At 36.8% G+C, this 17,940-nt stretch overlaps 1 protein-coding gene across 4 annotated transcripts in view; it reads left to right on the top strand.

Annotated features, from left to right (window-relative positions):
- The window catches only part of Shoc2 (SHOC2 leucine rich repeat scaffold protein), an 86,320-nt gene that overhangs the window by 51,010 nt on the left and 17,370 nt on the right, over positions 1 to 17,940 (top strand). For all 4 annotated transcript variants that reach the window (XM_021648938.2, XM_060391109.1, XM_021648937.2 and 1 more), the window contains exons 3-4: positions 2,424 to 2,561; positions 15,616 to 15,746. In XM_021648938.2, coding sequence (XP_021504613.1) covers positions 2,424 to 2,561; positions 15,616 to 15,746 — 269 coding nt within the window. The remainder of the gene's footprint in view (positions 1 to 2,423; positions 2,562 to 15,615; positions 15,747 to 17,940) is intronic.

A 17,940-nucleotide genomic window follows, 5' to 3' on the forward strand; every position in this document is an offset into this window, starting at 1 on the left:
CAAGAAAACTGTAAGAACTGGGTGGTACATTTTTATAATCTCAGCATATGGGAGGCTGAAATCATAGGATCACAAGTTCAAGATCAGTTTGGACTATGGGGCAAGGTTTTTCTTAATAACCCCAAACCAAAAAAGATTGTAGAAAATATACTGTCATGTTTCATTGTTAATATTTGTAGTATGTGTCTTCTTTCTCCTTTTTTATCAATTCAGGTTTTATGAGTATTATCAATGTTTGGGTTTTTCCTAAACAACCAGCATTTACATATGTTGATTTGTCACTATTCTCTTTAATTTAATTGATTTATGTTTATTGCTGTATACTCATTGTAATTGCTTAGGTGCCTTCCCACCTCCAAGATGAAAGCTGCCTTGAGACTCTTCTTCTTACCTTATCCAATATAAAAGTGAATCTGGCTTTTAGTTGACCATATATGGTACATTGTTATAGAGTAGATAGGACATAGAATTTGTTTTGAGGTTCAGTGGTATTAAGTGTGTTATATTGTCCAGCTATCATCGTTATTCAGCCCAGAACGTTTTCATCGTCTAAGAACAGAATTGTGTGCCCATTAAAGCGCTACTCTTTGTCCTCTTCTGGGCCCACTAATCACTCTTACTTTCTGGGCCCACTAAGCACTCTTACTTTCTGTCTATAAATGTGATTATCCTAAGTACTTCATAGAAACGGGATTATGTAATTTAGTGCCCTTTGTATTTAGCTTATTTTGCTTAATATATTTTTCAAGGTTGTCCAGTTTTATCCTGTATCCAAATCTCTATAAAGCTATAAATATTTATTATTAATATGTACAACATTTTGTTTGTCCATTGACTTTTGGACATTTGAGGTTGTGCTCAGTTTTTGGCTGTCAGGAATAATGTTTCTGTGAGTACTGTTCTGTAGGTTTGAGTTAGTCTCTACTTCCAGTTTTCTGTTTTTTAGATAGTTCCAGAATTTGCAGAGTTAGAATTCTGTGGAAACTGTATATTTATATTCATAGTTTTAAAAGAAGCTACTATAGTGGTTGTTGCCACAGCAGCTGTACCCGTTTCTGTGCCAGCTGAGCCCAAAGCTCTGATTAAATTTTATACGTGCTCACCAGTACTTTCTGTTTTCCAATAACAAGCTATCCTAATGGATAAAGTAATAACTCTTATCTCTTTTAATTATCTGATATTTAGGCATGTTGACTGCCTTTACCTGTGCTCGTTGGCCATTTATATATTTGTCATTTGAAAATCTGAACAATACCTTTAAATCATTTTTTTTTATTTGGTTGAATCAGGGTCTCTCTATGTAGTACAGCCTTTTAGACTTTCTGTTTTAGTCTTCTACATGTGAGATTACTGGTTGTAACATTGTAATCAGCCTGAGCCAGTTTTTAAATTGCCTTCTTTAAGGACTGAGGAGGGTGTTTTATTTTATAGTGGTTCTTTATGTATTCCCTATCAAATTCATTACTTATTTACAAATGTCTTATCCCACTTGGTATTTTTTTCACTGTCTTGATAGTATCTTTTGATGAAATTAAACTTTATGTTTTGTTGTCTTTGTCTATAAGTAGGAATCCACTCCATACTTTTTTTCAGAGCTTTATAGTTTGTTTTACTTTTTTTTTCCCCCCAGTATTTCCAACCTCTTGCCTTGCAGAGGCATTTGCAGGTGGATCTCTGAGTTTTATGCCAGCCTGGCCTATACAGCCAGAGCTACATGGAGAAACCTGTTTCAAACAAACAAACAAACAAACAAACAAACAAAAATTCATGTGCAGACCAACAAATCTATTACATATAGAAAAAGATCTTAACAGGCCATTAATACTTTAAGAGAGTTTTGAGTTGTCAATGTGGGTAGGGGAAAACATCTAATTTTCTGTGAATTTGAGAAAAAAAATTGTTATTTAAAATATTAATTTAGCATTTATATATAGCACTGGAACATGCATTTTGAAAGTAAACTTATATTGAGGTAGAAGATGTCTCTAATATCATGTGGTGAATTTGGTTAATAAAATTAGCTTTTGAAAAGTCTTAGAATCTATTAGTATTTGTGGTCAAAATGTCTACACAAGCTTAGAGGTGAGGGTTGTTTGTGTGTAGCTCAGTGGCAGAGTGCGTGCTTAGTGTGTGTGAGGCTGGGATTAATCCTTAGGGCCAAAAGAAAGCACCAAGAACATACAACATGGAATGGTGGTGCATCAGTTTTAAGCAGCACTTTAATTTTGTCAGTTGTTAGTTTTTGGAATAATAGTTTGAGATTCTGTGAGTGAGCTAAACTTTCTATAGTATGTGTGTCTTCAGTAGATAATTTACCATTTTGAAGTAGAAGTTGAACTTAGAAATCATAAATGTACTCCCTTGCTTACAAATAGTACCTGTTATATTCTTTAATGCTTACTATTATGTTGATCAATTTACAGGTGAATTATGTAACCTCATTACCCTGGATGTAGCTCACAATCAACTTGAACACCTTCCAAAGGAGATTGGAAACTGCACACAGATAACCAACCTTGACTTGCAGCACAATGAACTACTAGACCTCCCAGATACAATAGGTATGAGGGGAGAAGGAAGATACTGCTGTCTATAGCGACATGGTTATGAAAAGGACTAATTTTGATCCATTTTGGCAATACAGATTCAAAATTATCAAAGTAGTAATACAACTTTTAAAATGGCATTTTAAGTCACTTTTCTGTTTCTTGGTAAAGAAAATAATTAGATCTTATGAAATGACCTCATTTGGGATTATAACGAATATAAAACATTGTGTTATTGTATACTTACTGTAGAAGGGAGGTATTTCTGGTTTGTTTATTTTTCAGAATGTCACATGCTGCTATATCAGTGTGATTCTTTATTAAAGTATCACATTGCAAAATAAAATCACTGATATTTAGTTTATGACAATACAGTTCGAAAGTTGGTCATTTGTAATGTTGAGTTGTTAAGAGATACTTTGAAAATCATTAAAATATATTTTAAGGATTTTCCCAAATTGCAAACTGTAGAATTAAGCTATGATAATATTCTATACTTGTGAAATCTTATTTTTCCCAATTGCCTAGAAATGTATACAAGCCAAAGAAGGATATTTTTTATAAATTCTTTGCTAGAAAAGTTTTATTTGTTCTTGATTTATATAATAAATACAGTTATAGCAGAGGTGCTGTTAATAAAACATTTTAGATTTAGGATGATGGTATCTTTTTCAATAATTGTTTTGTTTGATTCTGTCAGGTATTTAGAGGCAAGATTCTAATAATTTCATGTTCAGTGCCTGAGGGTTTTTTGTAGTCTTTTAGATGGCACAGAGGTTTGTTGGTGTTTTGTAGAGGAGTAGCTCATGTCTGGTTTACTCTGTTAAAGAAGCATCCCTGAAGGACTCTACCTCCGACAGGACTTAGATTTTTAACTCTTAACAGATTTATCACTTAAGCCCTTCAGCTGTGTTTTCTGTTTGAGGAAGCTCTCTTGGGACAAAGTCTTTCCAGTATCTGATTGTTTCTGGGTTCTGAGCTTGTTTCCAGACTGCCACTCTTAGCCATTGTTTTGTTAAGTCTTTTATTTTGGAAGGTGTTTCTAGGTTTCTTGTTTTGTTTTCTTTTAGATTGGAGGGGGGTGTTGAGTTACCAACCATTAGGTGGGGAGGTATCTTAAGTAATTTAAGTCAATAATTTCCTTACAGAAAAGCAAGCTGAGACTTAGATATTGTAATTATATATTGTATCTAATTATATATTAGATAAAACATTGAGTTTTATGCCTTTCTAGTTATTGGTTCATGGATTGTCCTATTATATTACTATTTGTACTGGTAACATTTAAGTATTTTTTCCTTTAAACTGGAAAGGCAAATTTGTCTGCATCATGTTATAGGAGTGTTCCACCAAATTTAAAATATAAAAAGAATAGATTGATGATTCAGGATAATCATTATAATTATTTTCTGTTTTTAAAATCACTGAAATGGCTGGGATGGACAGAGAAGTGATCTCAGATGAAAACACACAGAGGGAATATTTTCTGCATTTGTGATCATGTTCAGGCTGATACAAAAAGAAACAAAATACAATTATTAGAAATGTCTGCTAAGGGACTAGGGAGAAGATGCAGTGGCTAAAGTACTGTACAGTCATGAGGACCTGAGTTCAGATTCCCAGTACCCATATAAAAAGCCAGACATGGTGGCATACATAACTCTGTCATCCCAGTGCTGGGGAAACAGAGACATGGGGATCCCAGCAGCTTATCTAGCCAACTACTGAGATTCAGACTCTTTGAGAAACTTTTGGAAAATTATCTGGAGAGTAATAAAGACACTGGGCATAGAGCTCTGGCCTCCAGAGGCCCATCCGCTGCTATGTCCTCCTAACACACGTGTATACACAGATGAAAAGATGTTTAAAAAAATGTGTTTACCAAACCAAATTAGTTGGAAAATGATATATAATATAGTAAATGAAAACACACACACACAAAAAAAAGGCCTGTAAGCTAATGTTGAAGAAATACCCTGGAACCAAGAACAGAAAGATAGAAAAAATATAAAATAAGTGAAGTTTAAAACTAATAAAGTACAATTTTCTATTTTTATGAGCTTGATTAAAACTTAGATAAACATCTGTCCTTCAGAATAGGGCTTATAGATATACCAAAACATCCACTTTACAGGGTTACTAAGAATTTGCACTTGGCTCTTCATCCCTTTTTAATAAGTATGTCACCTACTGAACTGTCTCCCAGGCCCCAGAAGTTTTTTCTAGGGAATTAATGAGACCTGTGGAGACAGATCTAAATGGAAGTTGGTTTTTCCATAAGTGAAATGTTAGAAAAACATAAAACAGATAAGGAAGATAATAAGATTGGATTTGGTTAGCAAAGTGAAATAGTAGTCACCTTTTCTCTTCCACAATATATGTTTTGGTCCTCTGCAACCTGAGGTTACTCAATGTATTTTATTAAATATATGTTTATTAATATAAGATTAAATTGCTTTGTCATATTTTCTTTCACATTTTTTATTTTCCTATCTCTTAAAATTAAAATTTTACTGTCTGAAAATTCAGTTAAAATTTGTATTAACAATTTCAACATTACCTGCAAACTTTTCTTGTTGTAACTCTCCCTTCCTATTGATATTTCTTTTTTTTTTTTCAGTCTGTAGCAATTGCTTCTTACTCCATCCTTGTATGGAAGAGTCTTTTTCCAAAGTCATTTTGATGGTTTTAAAAAATATTTTTTTTATTAATTATAGTTTATTTACTTTGTATCTCTGCTGTAACCCTCTCCCTCATCCCCTCCGAATCCCACCCTTCATCCCTCTTCTCCTCCCATGCCCCTTCCCTGGTCCACGGATTGGGAAGGACCTGCTCCACTTCCCTCTGCCCTTAGCCTATCAGGTCTCATCAGGACTGGCTGCATTGTCTTCCTCTGTGGCCTGGTAAGGCTGCTCCCTCCTCAGGGAGAGGTGATCAAAGGGCCAGTCACTGAGTTCATATTAGAGATGTGACAGGGGGAACCCTGTTCCCCTTACTAGGGATCCCAGTTGGACACTGAACTGCCATGGGCTACCTCTGTGCAGGGACTCGAGGTTATCTCCACGCATGGTCCTTGGTTGAAGTATCAGTCTCAGAAAAGAACCCTGCGCCTAGAATTTTTAGTTCTCTTGCTCTCCTTGTGGAACTCCTGTCCCTGGGCCCAAAGTTTGGCTATGAGTCTCAGCATCTGCTTTGATACCCTGCTGGGTAGAGTCTTTCAGAGGCCCTCTGTGGTAGGCTCCTGTCCTGTTTCCTGTGTTCTCCCTCTTCCAGTGTCCATCCTATTTGTCTTTTTGAGTGAGGATTAATCATCTCGCCCAGGGTCCTCCTTCTTGCTTAACTTCTTTAGCTGAGAAATGTTTTGCCACAGGGAGTTAAGCCATGAAATTGAGGGCCTATTTTGTATCAAGTAGAAATAGGGACACATATGTTAATATTTCCTTTTACAAATAGATTTAAGCTCTGGATATAAAAGTTTTTTTTTAATCAGATATGTGATCTAATAGCATACTTGGCATGGTGTTTCAAACCTGTAATTTCATCACCTTGAAGGCTGAGGAGAACTATCATGAAATTGAGATCCTCCAAGTCTATATGGTGAATTTTGGGCCAGCCTGAACAACAACAACAAAAAGCTACCATGTCAAAAACAACCTTTTCAAATTATCTTCTCATAAACTGTTTTAATAAGTCAAATAAAGTTATGATATTCCTAAAAAAAATTACATAGTGATATGTTTAGTTTCTATTATTGGATGTTACTACATTGAAATAAGTGTCTTCAAGTTGCTTAATTTTGAACAACAGATTGAATAGTAAACTGAAAAATAACTGCTTAATTTTGATGTGTTACCTTTTTTCCCTCATGGGGTTATCATGTTAAAGATAATATTATTAAAACAAGATCAAGATAAAACCAAAAACTTTCATGAAATCCAGAATTTTGCTTAGTCTTAGAAAGAAAAAAGCGTTGCTTGACTCTACTGCAAATCAGAAGACAGGAAGACCAAAGTGCGTAGCTAGCCCTTGGGGTAAAGCTCTGTGCAGACTTCAGAGGAGTCTCTTGAGTAGGACTTGGCTTTCTTAACTCACTCCAACAACGAAGTAGATATATGGGAAATGGTCATTGAGCCGCTGTTTTCTCTTAGATAGTCTTAGCAATGTTTAGTGTTTTTATGAAATTATTCCTGTCCCTGTTTTGTTAAGGAGTAATGAGCAGGTGCTGCAGCCACCACACTGCAATATCCTTGTACGTGGAGACAGTGCAGACTGTGCTGGGTGATGAGAATCTCCCGTAAAGTAGGGCTAGGGTCTTTAGACTCACTTCCTCTGAGGAAGATAACTAGCCCACGTAACCTTATTTCTCCTAGTTTTCTTGCATGGCCCTCCCCCCTTTAACTTAGTGAGGGTTGAAGCCAGGGCCCCACACATTCTAGGCTGGTATTCTGTTATCAGTCCTCCTCAACTGACTCTCAACTGAGAACCTCCTTTTTTATTGGATAACTGCAACCATCGGGAACAGCTAGTGGCAAACTTGATAATAGACTATGGTTCCTTTGATACTTTTTGTTTAAAAAATAAGTTATTATTATTACTACTACTCACTTTTTAAAGTTCAGAAAAGCCACTCTCTGCCTTGTAGCAGCTACTCTCCTTTCTGTTTACTTGACTAAAAAATCTTGGCTAAATTCACGTCTGAAATCATGTATCACCTTACATTTCCAGAAGTCACCCCCCACTGTAAATAGCCAAGCTGTTTCACTGTTTTATTAAATATCAGCTCTTGTTGTAAAACTATTCCTTCTTGTCAGTAATCACTGCCACCTAGTTCCTGGGTCAGCAATTCCAGGGTCACTATAGCTCCTGAGCCTGGCTGAAGAGACAGGAGATGGGTAAGGGCAGCTGATACAGTTAAGTCAGGGTCTTCAGTAAGCCTTGCTTAGTGATTCAAACTACACTTGATTGCATAGAGACCTACTCTACTAAAAGACTTCTCTGAGAACAAAGGGAACCTTAAGTCTTATTACAGTGTCATTTTGTTCAGAGGATGAACTTGCTTTTCCGTAGAATATTCTGGGATTTCTGATAACCATTATGAAATCAGGGGAGAAATGGTCTAAAATAGGATAAACATTTAACTTTTATTTCTTCTCAAAATTAGATAAAGAGAGAAGATTGTAACAAAACCTTGAATTCAAGGCTGAAGCACAGACCAGTTCACAGAACTCCTTTTGTTGGACTAGACTGAAGAAGTGCCAGGGTGGTTATGATTATAGAAAGAATCAAAGGTGATGCCTGTGTGGTGGCACACACCTTTAATCCCAGCATTTGGGAGGCAGGTGGATCTCTATGAGTTTGAGGACAGCCTGGGTTACAAAGGGAGTTCTAGGACAGCCAATATTACACAGAGAAACCCTGTCTCAAAACGAGACAAAACAACAACAACAAAAGAAACAAAGGTTTTAAGTGATTTTAGTGTATTTTTATCTATAACAAGTTTGTTGGTTTTTTTTTAAATAGTTGTATTCCTTATGCTTTTTGACATTCAAGACTTTTTACTTTTTTGGTTTTTTTCTTTTGTTTATTTAGTTTGCTTTAAAAAAAATCCATCTTTGGTGTTATTTTGTCTTTAGAATGATGTGTTCTTCCTACTGATTTTTTTTCCTACTTTGTTAAAATAAGATTAAGACCATTTGGATTAGTCTTACTCAGCTGTTACACCGATGCTAAAAGATGCTTTATATTTGCTGAAATTGAAAGTATCTAATTTTAATTCATATCCTTGTAATTTCACCACATTTTAAAAATTTGACAGCATAAGAAAGCAGGCTGTCAAAGTGGAGCACAGAAAAATTTATTGTCAGAAGTTAAGCACTTAAAAGCTAGCTGTCAGAGACACTCAGCTGTGGAGGTTTTCCTAGTCTGAGTGTCTCTACATTAAAGCAGACCATTTCTTGATGTCAAGGTTGCAGTTTAACTTGTAGTTAGTACCACTCACTGAAACAGATCAGCATTGAGGCCAGCGCTAAGGATCCCAGGAAGTGTCAGTGCTGCTGTTCTGAGTGTCTTCCCTCCTCCATGGTAAATGAGTTGTGTTTCCTACTTTGTGTTCATACACCCTCTTTACCCTGCTGAGAGGAATAGGAGATGTTGCATTGACATTCTTGTAGTAAGTGCTAAGTATCTGCAAGCAGATTTCTCATGGGACATAGTTTTTTTGTTTTGTTTTAAATTAAGCTGCTTTCTAACCCTACTGTGGAGGAGAGGAGGAGACCCTATTTAGGTCCTAGGTAATATCATGCATTAATTTCACAGCAACATTTTTAGTTTGAAATGTTTTAATTCTAGAGATCTATTCTTATTTTAAGGGTGAGATTCAGTTTGGCTCTAATTACTGGCTTTTGAGATGCTCAGCGTTTAGAAGTCCATCACCACACTGATGTTTGTTGCTACAGAATGGCTCTAGGTTTCAGTGGGAGTGAGAGATATTTCAGGTTTTGCTTTTATCTCTTGCTCTACTGTAAAAGTGATTAAATGAGGCATCCCAGTTGATGGAGCAGAGTCATAGGATCTATAAAGATTGGTTGCCTTTTACAGTCAAAAATCAGTACTTGAAGGAAACCTTCCACCTTTGCTAGCTTTGTTGTAACAGTGGCTATAGGTGAGGAATAAACTATACTCTTCTTGTCCTGCAAAGAGTGAATAAATGAACATGACCTCTCACTTTGTGGAAATTAAATTGACTTAGCCTTGTGATTATCACATTCATAACAATTTAAAATAACTGTCCTCTACCTCCAATGTGAGCACAGATGTATATACAAAGGTTTGCATTGCTCAGTTCCTTTAAACAAAAACATGACAGTAGTTGAGTCATAATTGGGTAGATACTGGTACTTACACACAGACTACTTTAGAGTTGTTAAATAGAATGAAATATATAAGACCAAATATCAGTCTTTTATTTGTTTACATATAAATAAATATTAAGAGAAAGCTCTTGGTAGGTGCATACTGAACTACCACCCGTGGTTATCTGGAGAAGAGAACAAGGTTTGTTTGTGGGTTTTGTAATTTTAAAAGTATGGTTAAGTAGGAGGAATGCAGAAAGTGAGAAGAATTACCACTTTCTGTGTGGCTCATACTGGCATGTTTCCCTATGGATTTTATAGGAGAATCAATTATATTCACATGGATCAGGTAGATCTAACCTATGTGTTTGAAGACCATGTGTAGAGAAGTATTACTTTTATAGACCTTGTTATTCTATAAAGTGAGAATTAGTCAAAGAAGAGTTTTATAGGCCTTTTGTAATTCTTTTCTTCTGCATCTTGTTCCTAAGAAAAAGGAGGACAGGTACATGTTTATCTTTTATTAACAAGTATAAAGCAATACTTTTTGTCTAGCTAGCACTGAAGCGTATTCTGTGGAAAGAGAAATATACTTACCAACCACAAGGCCTCTTAAACGATTTTCAGTTTGTTGAAGGAAATAACCCAATATATGAAATAGTTAACAATTTAATACCAAGTATTTTTAAATGCCAGTTTATATGATCTAGATTCTAGCTGGAGTGGTACATATATTCCATGAGCTCAGTCATATGGACAGTAGAGAAGAGATGGAAATGAGTAGAGCATTCTTCTGTGTCCACGAGGGAACAAGGTGACGATCTTAGCGCCTTGACACAGCCTAGAATCGCCTGGGAAGAGTCTTGGTCAGGATGGTTTTACTTAACTGATTGGGGACCCAGCCTGCTGGGCCAGATCATTTCCTGTCAGAGTCTTTAACTGTGTGCTTGGAGAAGTTGGTGTGAGTGCCGGCAAGCAAGTGAGCACGTGGGCACTTCATCTCTCTCTGCTTCTGTGTGGGGGTGTAGGGTTTTACATTTCTGCCCACCCTGACTTCCCAGGAATTGTGAGCTAAAATAAATCTTTTCTCTCTTAAGTTTTTTTTTTTTTTTTTTTAGGTATTTTATTATAGCAACAGAAATTAACTAGGACACCCTTGAAGAAAGGCTTGTTGATAGGAAGCGGCTAGAGTTTGAGGTTTTTTGTGAAGTAATTTCACATACATTATGCCAAATTCCACACTGATAACTCTTGTCTGGAGTTTGTCATGTTTGGGATGTAGAATATTTTTACAGGCGCATGTGTTTGAATACTTGGTCCCCATCTGGTGATGCTCTTAAAAAGCTGTAAAACCTTTAGGAGGTTAGACCTAGCTGATTAAATGTGTCACAGGTCACTGGAGTAAATGGGACATACTTCTGAATTACCACCTCTATGTTCTGAGGTCACAGCTATCTCTCCTGCTGCCGTACCTTTTTTTGCATATCTTCCCTGCCATAATACCTTCAGGTTGTGAGTGAAAAGAACTCCTTCCTCCCCTAAGTTCCTTCATGACAGGCATTTATTCTCAGCCATGAGAAAAGTAACTAATTGCTGCTTGTTGGATATCTTCATTGAATGTTACAGAAGGCTGTCTAAAGCTTAAGTCACAATCTATTTTCAATCTTTGAGCTCCAATTTTTAGTTGATAACAAAGATAAATGTTATATTGTGTAATACCCAAGCATCTTACATTTACATTTTATTTTTTAACAGTTGATAAAGTTTCTTGTTCATTCATTCATTCATTCATTCATTCAGTGTGTTTGTTTGCACATGTGTACATGTGCTGGCTCATACATGGGCACATGCACAAAAGAGGTCAGAGGTCAATGTGTAGGCCAACTTCCACCATTATGGTGTCTAAAGGATTAAACTCAGGTCCTCAGGCATGCTGTCAAAAGCCTCTCCATGTTGAGCTGGCTCACTGATCCCACCTCTGCATTTTTATATCTTTTTCCCTTGTTCATTCCCTTCTCTTGTACCAGGCAGAGATGTTTCCTTGTAATAATAACTTTCCCCCCTGATTTATAAGGTCAGCTTTGATCTTTTCTGCTTGGAGTTGTCCTTCCCTTCTATAAATATTCAAAGCATTTTGGTTAGACTTCTCAGCTAAGGTCATATTCTGAGCATAACAGTCATTTCTGGAAGTAAGCCTCTTGGGAGGGTAGATTGTCTGATACTTAGCATTTTATACATCAATGTCTGGGTCAGTAGATGAGAGCTAGGAGCCTTAAAAACTAGCTGAGTGATATAAACATGTTTGATTGATTAGGAAAAGAAGTACTTGTTTAGTTTTTCTCTGTTACACAAAAAGTAGATCTGTCTTAACTGTTATAGTATACAATTAAGTATCAAAGATTAATTTCAAAGCTAGTTACCATAATTTGTTTAGAGGTGATGAAGGAGGGAGAGACTAGCAAATAGACAGAGGAGAGGAGTATTTTAAGGATATAGAATCTGACTTACCGACTTAGACAAGATAAAACTGGTGTTAGGAAACATTTTCAGTTAATGAAGTAAATGTATGTTTTGTTTTTCTTTTATAACAGTTTTCAGAATTCAGTCGGCCACTTTAGTGCTTCTCAGTACATGTTCTGTTATAATAATCTTCCGGCAGCATTCAGCTGTGGAGATTCTTTGCCTGACTCTGCACCAATATTTTATCAAGAGAATTTATGAGCATCTGAAAAGGGATACAGAAATAGAAATAAGCATTTATAATTGGGGTAACCCCATTAATCCTAGAAGTATTGGCATAGTATTGGGGTACCGTTACAGATACATTATGAAGCCTGTCAGAGATGTGTTGTCTCAGACTGTAAGGTGGAATTTTAGGTATCAGGAAACTGTCTTTGAGACTAAAATTGAGAATAAAAATTTTAGGTATTTTTGTTCTATAAAATATGCAAATGTGTACTGTTTACAGGGTTTTTCCCACCCTTGGCCTCCACTTTTGGATATCGCATATCTAGCTGGAAAACAGATTGTCTTACAAGACTCAGCTAAGTAAGATAGCCATAACAGTTTAATCTGAAATGTTTTATTATGAGTGTTGTTTTCTTAAAAACAGATTGAAATGTAAGACTTACAAATCTGCACACAGATTTAACCTCAACTCTGAGTCTAGTAGTTCTGTGGGGTCACTCTATAAAGAAGCAGATTTAGTAAAGTGCAACACAAATGTTTTAAAACTAGTCTGTCCTAGGATCAAAGGTTGTAATCAAATAGTCTGTGAGAAGACAACGTTTTAATCAACTGTGATCATGCTTTTGCTCACTAAGATCACAAGGTGGGATGAGGATGTGGCTCAGTCGGCAAAGCGCTTGCTGTGAGTGCCTGAGGACCTGAGTTCTGTCTCCAGCAGTCTGGCAGCAGGGAGCATGTGTTAGCTGGGAAGGTGGCAATGGCAGGGTCCCCAGGGCTTGCTGGCCAGCCTGCAGAGTCAGATCAGCTGACCCCAAGTTCAGTAAGAAGCCTTCTAAAAAATAAGGTGAGGAGTGATTGAGGAAGATCTGAAACGTCAGCCTCTGGCCTACCCAGACAAGCAAGCACAGGCATACCTGTGAACCCACTTGCATGTGTTGGCACACACAAACCCATGTGCACAACAAAGTAAAACCACAAAGTGTACAAAGCTTTTAACTGTTCCAACTAATAATTCCAGACTCAAGAATTGTCTGCCTTTGAAACATAATTCTCCAAGCTTACTTACCATTCTCATGAGGTTTAGTTTGTAAATGTTGCCATCTGACAGGCTAAAAAAAAAAAAAAAAATTACAGAAGGATTTCTGACCTTTCAGGGTTGCAGGGTTTACGAGTCCATTTTCACATTTCTAGATAGTGTGTGTATATGTTGCACACAGGTCATAAATAATATGAAATATTTTGGTTTTCCTATTGTATTTTGCTATCTCCAGTTTTATTCTTCTCTTGTACATGTAGATGTTGTGCATTTTTGTGAGTATGTATACAACTCCAACATACTTAGTTGTAAGATTAGATTTTTTTTATTAATCCAGTGTTTAAGTACCACACATATCTTAGTGTCATAGTTCAGTAGTAACAATATTAAAGCATGATTCTTACTCTTATTCTGATCTCTAAATTCTCCAGTGCTTTGGGAAGTAGTCAGGTTGTTTTGTCTCCTACCCCTCTTTAAAGTGGATATATCTTAACAAATTACCATCAGAAAGACAGCAGAGAAACATCTTGAGTTAATTTGGAAATCACTTCAAGGCAAGCTCAGCTTATTTTTGCTAAGTGGTAGTTTTTATTGTTACTTTTATATTCTGTTTTACACCTTTTGGAATCTTACTTAACTAGAACTACAAACTCTTGGTGGACAACATTCCAACACTGTTGTAGAAAAGAAATGTAAGCGGTGTACCTATACAGTGGTTGTAGTCCAGTGGAAAGGCAGAGACACTTGCTGGATTTCTGTGTTATAGTCGATTAGACTGAAGGTATAGACCCATGAGAATATTGCTAAAATATAACTGTCACCATGACAGTGCAAAGGGTAAAAACTAGCTTCAAGTAGTAATTTTTAGATATCTCTGTTGCGGGTTTATTTACCAAGAAGGGAAACAGCCAATGAAGAGTGACTGGATGAGGATTGAGGCCATATCACTGTTCTCCAACAATGTCAAGGCTTGACTGATGTTATGTTAACTATGTTAATTATCATAGTAATGTCACATTTAGAAAGTTGGGTCATACAATGATCATAGCAAGAAGAAAGAAATAGATGTTAGTGGATTGGTGAAAGTGCAAAGTCTCCAACATAAATCTGCAAAAACCTAACATGTGACACAGCATCCATTTCTGTGATTTCTAACATTGGGAAAGTGTTTAATGTAGATATAACGACAACATCTGGCATTTTGCCTGATTCATCCAGAAATGTCATAGCAGCAGTTGTTATTTGTAGTTAGAAATGAATCAGCAAACATGGGATATACTCACTTATATAGACCTATAAGATATGATAAACATAATGAAATCTATACACCTAAAAAAGATAATCAATTGAGCAGACATGGGGTAAGATGATCAATCCTCGTTTAGAAAGACAGATGGGATGTGCATTGAACGTATGACAGGAGTCTACTGAGCGCATCTGAAAGACTCTGACTAGCAGTGTTTTCAAAGCAAAGACTCATGACCAAACCTTTGGCAGAGTACAGGGAATCATAAGAAAGAAGGGGAGTTCGTCTGATGGGGAAAGGATAGGAGCTCCACAAGGACCAAATATATCTGGGCACAGGGTCTTTTCTGAGACTGACATTCAACCAAGGACCATGTATGGATATAACCTAGAACCTCCACTCAGATGTAGCCTGTGGTAACTCAGTAACCAATTGGTTTCCCAAAGTGAGGGGAACAGGGACTATTTCTAACAGGAACTCAATGACTGGCTCTTTGGTCTCCCCACCCCCGAAGGGAGGAGCAGTCCTGTTAGGCCACAGAGGAGGGCTTTGCAGCCAGTCCTGAAGATACCTGATAAAACAGGATCAGATGAATGGGGAGGAGGTCCCCCCTATCAGTGGACTTGGAAAGGGGCACGGTGGAGATGAGGGAGGGAGGGAGGGATTGGGAGGGAATGAGGGATTGGGACACGGCTGGGATACAGAGTTAATAAAATGTAACTGATAAAAATAAAAAAGAAATGAATCAGTTATGACAAAGGAATATACTGAACTTCATTTTTGTTGCTGTTAGCCTTTTAAAAAAGTATCAAAACAAATGTATATGTATTATTTAGGGAAATTTGCATGAGTCTTTTGTGATAGTAGATGCCACAGGTGGCTTACGTGTAGCTCCCTGTGCTATCTTGGTAGGTCGGGAATGAGATGGCTTGCTTTCTGTCTGTTCAGTAGTGACTAGTTTGTTTTCCAGTCGGATATGCTTAGATATCATTATTTGTGTGAAATGCTCAAAACCGTGTACTATAAGTTAAAGATTAATTTGTTAAATGATGCCAATACTTCCCAGTAGCTCATTTAAAAATGAACTTAAAGTTGTCTATTTCATTATTTTTCTACTACGAATCCCTTGATTTAGATCTGCTGAAATAGTACTTAAGAGTAATTAATGAACATCTAATGAGTAGCTTTTGACAGTGAAGAACTCTTCAGATTTTCTGAACAATAAATTCCTTTTTCTTGTGTTTACAGGAAACCTGTCCAGTTTAAATCGTCTTGGCCTGAGATACAATAGATTGTCAGCAATACCCAGATCATTAGCACAATGCAGTGCACTTGAGGAGTTAAATTTAGAGAACAATAACATTTCTACTCTACCAGAGGTAAGAAGTAGATTAGAAGAAACAAAATGTAATTGAAACTAGTTTGCAAGATAACGGAGGGAAATCTAGTCAGTCTTTCAGCTGGATCCGTAATTTGGTTATTGGGACTGTTTAAATGAATATGCTGTCACATACTGCCAGCCACCACTAATGTAAATTCCAAAAAAAAAAAAAAAAAAAAAGAAATGTTGTGTATAGGAGCACACTGGTATTTTAATGTGGAGAAGGAGGAAACCAGAATGAAAGTCTATCTCTGTTCCCTCTAAGGAAACGCTGTGTGACTTTAGAACTCAGCTGCTCTGTTCAGCTAGAAACAAGACAAATCTGAGAATTGGAAAGAATCATCTGTCTAGCACTATTTATTGTCAAGCTTAATACTGGCAGTAACTCTCCTGTGACCCAAATTATTGCCCTCCTGATGCAGTAATATCAAAGCCTATTTAATGAATGACAACCAGCAAATCAGATATTTTAACACATTATTTTTAACTTGAATTATGTTGATTCTGTTATTAAAAATAATTTGTCTAGTAAGGAGAAGCCAGTCTTCTTTCTTTGTTCTGCCTATTGTTGCTTGCTTCTAATTTCAGTAGAAGAGACAGTTCTTATGCATCTTTGTACTCTGGGGCCTTCCTTTCTTTTGTAAAAGCTAGTTTGTACAATAATGGGTTTCAATGTTAATTCTTGTCTTTCCTATATTGAAACAGTATGCTGCTAGTTCTATATCCTTGGCAATGTGTTTGCTTATTTTATTCAAGTATAATTTAATGTTCTAACAAATAAAGTGAAGGAACTGTGGGCTTACCTGTTGACCTTTACACAGTCTTTTCTAAGTGGTATCTGAGTGTGTATGTGAGAGGAGTGTGCGTGTGTCTGTGTTTGTGTTTTTTTTTTTTGTGTGTGTGTGTGTGTTCGTCTGTCTTTCTATTCTGTGTTCAAGTTCAAGCTTTATATAGAAACAACTGTGTGGGTAAATACAATCATATATCAATTCATAAAAAGAATTAACTCATTTGAATTGTTTGCTAGGGAAACAAAACATAAAGTAACATCTGTTTTTGACTTGTTTTAATTTGGTTGTATATCTTTTCAGGAAACAACCTGGAGAGTATTAAGATGTTTTCCATGGTTACAGTTGCTAGGCTAGGCCACTGAGATTACTGTGACAGTACCTTTTCTTTTTTCTTTTTTTCTGTTGTTAATTTTTATTTTAATTTTTATATTAATCACAGGTTATTTACTTTGTATCCCAGCCGTAGCCTGCTCCCTCATTCCCTCCGAATCCCACCTTCCCTCCCTCATCTCCTCCCTGCCCCTTTTCAAGTCCACTGCTAGGGGAGGTCCTCCTCCCCTTCCATCTGACCCTACTTTATCAGGTGTCTTCAGGACTGGCTGCCATGTCTTCCTCTGTGGCCTAGCAAGACTGTTCCTCCCTCTGGGGGGTGGGGTGGGGTTGGGGAGGTAAAGGAGCCAGTCGTTGAGTTCATGTCAGAAATAGTTCCTGTTCCCCTTACTAGGGAAACCCACTTGGTTACTAAGCTACCATGGGCTACATCTAAGCAGGGTTATATCTACATCTAGGTTATATCCATACATGGTCCTTGGTTGGAGAAACAGTCTCATAGAGGGCCCCCGTGCCATGATATATTTTGTCCTTGTGGAGCTCCTGTCCTCTCCCGGTCATATTAACTCACCTTTTTATTGTATACACTCTGCCAAAGACAGTACCTTTTCTAAAGAGGGGAATCCAGGTTATCAGATCCAGCTCCAAGACTGACTGGGGTTTTGTCCTGTGATAGTGATAATTCAGAGTAATCAAGATGGGAAAGGTTATATTCTTTCATGATATCCACTTTGCTAATGGTGACACACCTATAATAGATCAATTTGCACATTAATTAGTTTATTTTTTTTCTCCTGTTGATGGCTTTTTTTCTTTCAGTGACAAATCTTGTAGTGTAACCTTTTGAGCTGGTATTCGCTATGTAACTCAAGCTGGCCTTACATGTAGACTGTCCCCTTGCCTTAGCTTCCTTACTGCCTAAATTACATGTGCCCAGCTACACTCTAGAGGAGGTTTCTTTTTGGGTGTGGTTTGTCTTCATATTCTTGGATAAAGACTGGCCCCCTATAAAGTTCAAACATTGGAAAAATGTTATTTTATGTACAAATTTATTGTCAGTGAAAGAAGACT

The sequence above is a fragment of the Meriones unguiculatus genome, chromosome 1 (genome assembly GCF_030254825.1).
Source record: "Meriones unguiculatus strain TT.TT164.6M chromosome 1, Bangor_MerUng_6.1, whole genome shotgun sequence".
NCBI lineage: Eukaryota > Metazoa > Chordata > Mammalia > Rodentia > Muridae > Meriones > Meriones unguiculatus.